The sequence below is a fragment of the Thermobia domestica genome, chromosome 5 (assembly GCF_964235325.1).
Source record: "Thermobia domestica chromosome 5, izTheDome1.hap1.1, whole genome shotgun sequence".
Lineage (NCBI taxonomy): Eukaryota > Metazoa > Arthropoda > Insecta > Zygentoma > Lepismatidae > Thermobia > Thermobia domestica.
In genome coordinates this window covers 125,576,398-125,583,091 of record NC_137458.1, presented here as the reverse complement: position 1 = coordinate 125,583,091, position 6,694 = coordinate 125,576,398, and the positions used below count along the sequence as shown (strand labels likewise).

Sequence of the window (6,694 nt, the reverse complement as noted above, 5' to 3'; positions counted from 1 at the left end):
CAAGAGGCGCAATGATGCGTATCGGACGGTATGGATTTATTTAATATATATATATATATATATATATATATATATATATATATATATATTTCCACTTGATATCCTGTTACTTCTACAAATTTGCTACAAACTCACTCCAACATAGGAGCTCATGTGGTTCGGATTCCACGTTAATCAGTAGGTCCACGTCTCATATAGCCTCGCTGCTGAACGGGACGTTAAACTCAAAATCAACTCAACTCAACTCACTCCAACATATATACATAGCAATTCACTTCCTTTGTGAATCTCCTATCCTTTACTTGTGTGAGTAAGGAGACATGCACAGTGGGAAGGAGATTCTTGGTCATAACAGAGCGATGCGCTGAGTAGACAGCGTAGGTTCAGCTATAAATGTATCGCATTGACTTGACACCTAGTCTTCCGTTCTGAGCGCTGCTATCGGCTGAAGGAATTCCACTCCCTTTCGCTGAGGCTCTCTCGCTTAGCAACAGCTGAACCCTTATTGGCTCAACGCGTGGGTGTGTCGAGGGTGTTTTAGTTCGCATTTTTGACACGGCTCAAGACATTTTTGCAGCACTTTAGTATTTTGTTAAAATATCAATATAACGCGTAAATAATCGTAATTCTTCTATCCAAAGAAAGGGTGTTACTGTATCATGATGAAGACAACAAATCCTAAGTATTTTATTATCAGGATGACTATAACCATATTATGATAATCAGTGTTCCGGCACATTGACAGCTCCTTACAACAAACCAATCTTGCAATTCTATTCTCAGCCTTAGTTGTTATTAAGGCATGAGAATTTTCGATCTTCATATTATCCAGGAGATGACAACTTCTTATTACTATTCTTTCTCTTTCGAAAGTATCTCTTATAAGAAATGATGTAATAAAATAGAGGATCTGCCCTTACAACAAAATCTTGAAGCCATGCGTCACAGTTTCGCCACCCGTACTCTGTCCACTCTGCCCAATAAGATCGCAATATTTTGAGCCAACAATCATGGCGGAAACGAATGTAGCCAATCAGACGATGGCGGAAACGAGAGTAGCCAATCAGACGTGCCGATGATCGGTTATTTTTTGGCTTCATTAATTTAATAGGATGAGGATACATATGGGCAGATCCTCTATGTTATAGCATCCATGCTTGTAAGGCAATTCATCCTTGCACAGTGTCCTAAGCAATTTCTTTATCTTTGTGCTATCAACTTCAGTATTCTTCTTTCTTAACTCTTTCAAAACTTTTTTATTTTTCTCTTTCCAGCTGATTTTTCCATTCTTCTCCATATCTTCATCTCGACCCTTAATATAATGGAGATGATTATAATTGTAGTAAAGACATATGTGAAAGTACAGTAATGTGAGTACGGCTGTTCAGCTCTACCTTATAACATTGGATGGAAGACTCAGAGTTCGTTCTTATAGCTACATTTTCCTGAACTGGCATTTATTAAATATGTTGTGCTAATTGTTTGTGTGAATATTTACCTTTTATTCCATTAATGATGATAATTGCACTTACAATAGCAAAAGGCGATGTTTGCTGTGGGACGTGTTTCCCCTATTAGTTCTCATCAAGGCCCAAAACAAGCGATTTCAAAACGGGATTGTCTGGCTCCTATATCATCCAATACTTACAGTTTACGAAAAAATTTGATTTTATTATTCTGTTGCTTAACGTATAACCACCCCAGACAAGAAACATTTCGATTCTATAAGGATGCTTACTAGAATGGTTTAATAATATATATGCTCCACTTAATTTCGTTGTCTTCTTCAATTTCCTCTACCTCTCTTCAAGAAAGAGTAAGTGAGAGTTGAAAATCTCAATATAAAAGACCTGGGATTCCTTTTCCTGGCAGCCGTTCATTTCGAAAAGACAGCAGCTGATAATAACTGACTTAATGTCGGATGATCAGTTTATATTCTTAATGGTTGACTCAGACTTTTATTCACACGTTACGCCACAGCACGCATCTATTGTTTCTTATGTGTGGAAATTTCATACCCCTTTTCATTAGCAAATTACTGCATACTATAAAACTCCAGACCGGACGATTATTTACGAAAAGGTGAAAATGATACGGAAATTCTTCATAAAGCTGGGAGCACAACTCTTCGTTTTACAGAAAGTGATGGATATCTATATTTGTGATAGTAAAGAAAATAAAGTTACCTTCAATGTAGGGAGTGTACTTTATCTAAAATATAGGTAACTCTTTACTTTGGGCAAGGCAATGACATCCTATCACTGTTAATATTGTTCCTGATTCACATAGTATTGCCGAGCGAGCATTAACGAAGGCGGGTTATAGCTCCGCACAGCACGTTGTTTTCTGTCTTTCGTTCTTGGGAACTGTAAATTTAACTGCGAGAACTGGTCCAAATGAATCGCTTATTACCACTGCCTTACCTAAAGTAAAGACTTGCCAAAATATATTTTTTTTAATTTGTCACTATTGTGTGACTAATTGGTTATCAAATATATTTGCAGTAGAAATGTATTTTATCAGATATAAAATTAGTTCGATGCACAAATTTCTAATTACATACTTATTTGCATTTATTTCAGTCTAATTTCACACTCATCCAAGTGTCACTGATTATTGTAGAGATTTTAAACCAAGAAGTCTTACAAGTACAGTGAAACCTCCCTTAACGGACACCTCTATAATAGGAACAGATTTTTTTGTCCCGGCAGAAATATATGTTCTCTTATGGAACAAAACCCTCCCTTTTGTGGACACTCTCAGATACGGACGCGGACAGTTCTCTTTTCCCCCAAACGTTTCAATAACCTCTTCATAACGGACAGGAATTATTCTCGAATCTGAGATATATTACAGTAGGCAGAAAAGTGTTTTCCCCACAAGTGTATCTATCATGAGTCTAGACCTGGTGAACCATCAAACAGAACAGCTTCAAGCTGAACTTGAATTTTTTTCCTGTCCGCAATAAACCTGGTTTCTGGTGGAAATCCTAGAAAACTTTCAATAAGCAATAACACTCATGCAAGGTCAGTCGTATGGCCAAGAATTCTATGCGAAAGATCTTCCCTTCCCTAACAAATTTAGTCCTTTTTCCTCTGGGCCTTGCATTTTTCAAGACAATTTCATACATAATAAAACAAGCATTGTTTGTAACGAGCAATGTTTCTTTCAACCGCATTTTTCTTTAATGATACTGGAACAAGTCTGGGTTGGAGCTTTCCCGGCTTCCTAAGATATTCTTTGTGATTGGGCTGTCAATAAACATACGCACTCCAAATAATTTGCTTTTTCATCCATTCTGCCAACAAAGTTATCGTGCTAGTTCACAAACATCCTCCCCCCCACACACACACACATGTTTCTTTCGTAATCGTACTGAAGATTGTCAGAGAACACTTGCTAATGAGTTTTATTACCCTTGTAGAGGAAAAAGAGACTGCCTTTTTCGCTAAATAAAAGAGTTTAAGCGATTAGTTAGTTCCATCTTTTGAAAAGGTTCTGAATATTTGAAATAAATGAAAACGCTTCCCCTTCTGCTTTCGCCTCCCATGTAACTTTTACAGTATACGAATATATTAACTCATTCCCCAACAATAATATTATTTAACATAAATTAATTTCTCCTTCATCCCTCCTAGTAAGTCAAATACGTACGAGAGTATTTTCATATTGAATTTTACGTATTTACTTTCATACATAATATATTTACTATGTATTATTACATACAATTACCGTGTGAGAAATTAAATTTCTGGAACCTCTCTGTAACGAACACCTCTCAGTAACGGACAAGAATTCATGTCCCATTGGTGTCCGTTATTCAGAGGTTTCACTGTATTTGTTTTGGAACTAAAAGTTAAAAAAAATGCAATATAGGCAATAAACACCAATTTTAATACCAAAGCAATAGATTTTAAATTTACATGTATAACAATATTACACTTTTAATTACTTCGTAATATCTTCATGTTTACAAAATAAATTAAAAATCAAAGACCGAGTTTCGAATCCCTCGATGTTCAAGTTCTACAAGCTCTTTTTGGCCCTCCGGGAAACGTCGTACCTAATACAGCAAGAATTACGAGAAAACTTGATTTATATTTAGTTGAGATTTGTAAAGACTTTATTACATAAAAGAATACACGTTGGATGTTAGATTGTTTCGAAGTTCCAAATTAACAAATTGATGAAAACAGTTTGTTGAACAATTTCAAAATAAGAACAGTTAAAACAGTTGCCTTGTTTAAAAAAAACTACGGTTTTTGTCCAAGCTAACAATCAGAACAAGCATACAGAAACTGAGATATTAGGAGTTCTACTATTTTTTTTTAAAGTTGTAATTGTGGAGTGGAACATTAAAAATCATTTGGCGTTAATCATATTTTATACCATAAATTGCGAATAATGCTGCTTTAGCTGCACCCTTTTTAGCTTCCTTCTTGTTCTTGCCATTTCCTCTGTAAACTATGCCATGCACTTTCACCGATATGCTTGATACTCCTCCCTCGACCTGAAGATCATGAAATTCTGCTTCCGGGAACAATTGATTCAACAGCATTACAGGATCAATTCTTTTCCTTTCATTTGGAATTTCCTTCATCGGATCATCCGGAATTTTCTTCATTGGAGGTTGTCTGTTTGACTCTTTATCTACCGTCCCTTGTTTAAGGCCTGGAGGTACTTTGACTCCTTGTTTCTCCCACTCGGAAAATAGCTTGTAAATAGCAAATGAGGCGAGCGTATCCCATGGAAAGTTATCTTCAGCAGAGGCAGGCTTTGTGGAATTCATGATGCTCTCATCTGTCGTATTAGAGTCTATCTCCATTTGATTTGCTTCATCGTTTGATTGACTATTAGACGCTAATGGCATAATGAAAATGTCCTTCAGTACATTCTCTGCAGCGTTCTGCTTTGCAATAGTTTTTGACTTGCCGTGTCCCTCGTAAAATTTTCCATCAATGTCCGTTCTGGCAACGAATGCAATTTGCTGAAGCTGATTGCGGTACTCATAGACTGTGAATTTGACTCCGTTCCTAAGCTCATTCAGAGCCATAATCGCGTTCTTTGGTTGCAGAACCTTTGTGAGTCTAGCGTTTTGCCTTCTCTTCTTATTCATTCTTTCCTCTTCATTAATTGGTTTCTTTATCTTAGGGTCATCTTCCTCCTTCGATATAACTTCAGCGTCCATGTTGAAAGTTCCCGACAATCGTTCTGTGTTTAACATTTTCCATTAAAAGAAAATATATACTCATAACGTTGCTTAAGTATTACTTACAATATCATTTCTCAAACAATATCTGAAATTGTTTAACACATAATCAACGAAACGTAATTGTTAGAGTAGAATAGTTTATCAAATATCTACTTAAATGCTCATATAGGTATTTTTAAGTTGAACCTGAGTTGTCTACTCAACGCATCGTTCTCTTATGACCATAAATCTCCTTTCCAATCTGCATGTCTCCTTACTCACACAAGTAAAGGAAAGGAGACACAAAGGAAGCGAATTACTATGTATAAATGTTGGATTGAGTTTGTAACAAATTTGTAAAAGTAACACGATATCAAGTGAAAATATTTTTTCCTAATAAAACCATATCCGTCAGAGCACGCCTCATTGCGTCTCTTGAAGCCTTTGAAGTAGCCACCATGCAATAGGTTTTGCCATTCAGATTTAAGCAACGCGCCTACAATGTCTGTCAACCTGCCATACGTAACTTCTGTTGTGGTTGACTTACACCGTAGTTTCGGCCTGAAACAATGTTAACGTTATGGGCTCAAAACAACCCCTAAAATATTGAATAGAACAATGACACGGTTTTTGAAAATGTGAATGAGAACTGGACACAAAATTTGAAATCGACCACTGAAAACGGCATGTTTCAGCACTTGTGGTTTTCTAGATCTCATTGTCGAAAGGATTGCGGACAAACATATAAACCTAGCAATTTAATAAAGAGATTCAACATCCTTCTTTTCTGAGATAATAATAATAATAATAATATAAAAATATCTTGAATGTTACTTATACATTCTACACAGGGGAATATATATGGGAAATATATTGGGTAATATAATGGGAAATATACGATAAAATATAACTTAACTACATTGCATTTCCGTTCCTAATGGTTTATGGTCCGTTAGACGGTGAACACTTGAATAATTATACCTAGTCAACGCATCGGTTCCTATTATTTTTGACACCAGTATTACCAACTATAGAAACATGTCCCTAAACGTAGGGATATTTAGAATTTTTTTCTTAACCGTAGGGGGCGGATTTCGTAAATAGACAGGAAATATAGACATTTTTAACAATATTTAGTAAATGAAAATCAAATATAATTAATCGGGTTTGTGCTCCATATTAACCTAATAAATCGCAGGAATACCTCAGTTACCAACTTTGGTTTCCGACGATTAAATTTCTAATTTTCGAAACGAAAGAAAAATATTGTAGACTTTCAGTTGACTGTAACGAAATATTCAGTGTCTCTAAACAAAATAAGAGAAACAGAACGGGTCCAAAGCTTCTTAATTCCCTTTTTGTTAATTTTTTTCCATAAGAAAGAGTGTGTAGAACCTTTCAAATAACAAATCAGTAGTCTACAACCAAGGTATTATAACGGCTTATTCTTCTCCAGCTTCGGACCATGAGGTATAGCAAATGAGAATATGTGAAATACAAGCA

General features: G+C 35.7%; 1 protein-coding gene across 1 annotated transcript; it reads right to left on the bottom strand.

The window, feature by feature from the left end:
• Positions 1–3,873: 3,873 nt before the first annotated feature.
• LOC145686109 (double-stranded RNA-specific editase Adar-like) lies at positions 3,874–5,259 on the bottom strand. Its single transcript, XM_081759073.1, has one exon. The coding sequence runs from the start codon at positions 5,222–5,224 to the stop codon at positions 4,373–4,375; it is 852 nt and encodes a 283-aa protein (XP_081615199.1). The 5' UTR covers positions 5,225–5,259; the 3' UTR covers positions 3,874–4,372.
• Positions 5,260–6,694: the final 1,435 nt, after the last annotated feature.

Coding starts and splice junctions, on each gene's coding strand:
- LOC145686109 (XM_081759073.1), bottom strand. CDS start 5,224: ATGTTAAACACAGAACGATTGTCGGGAACTTTCAACATGGACGCTGAA.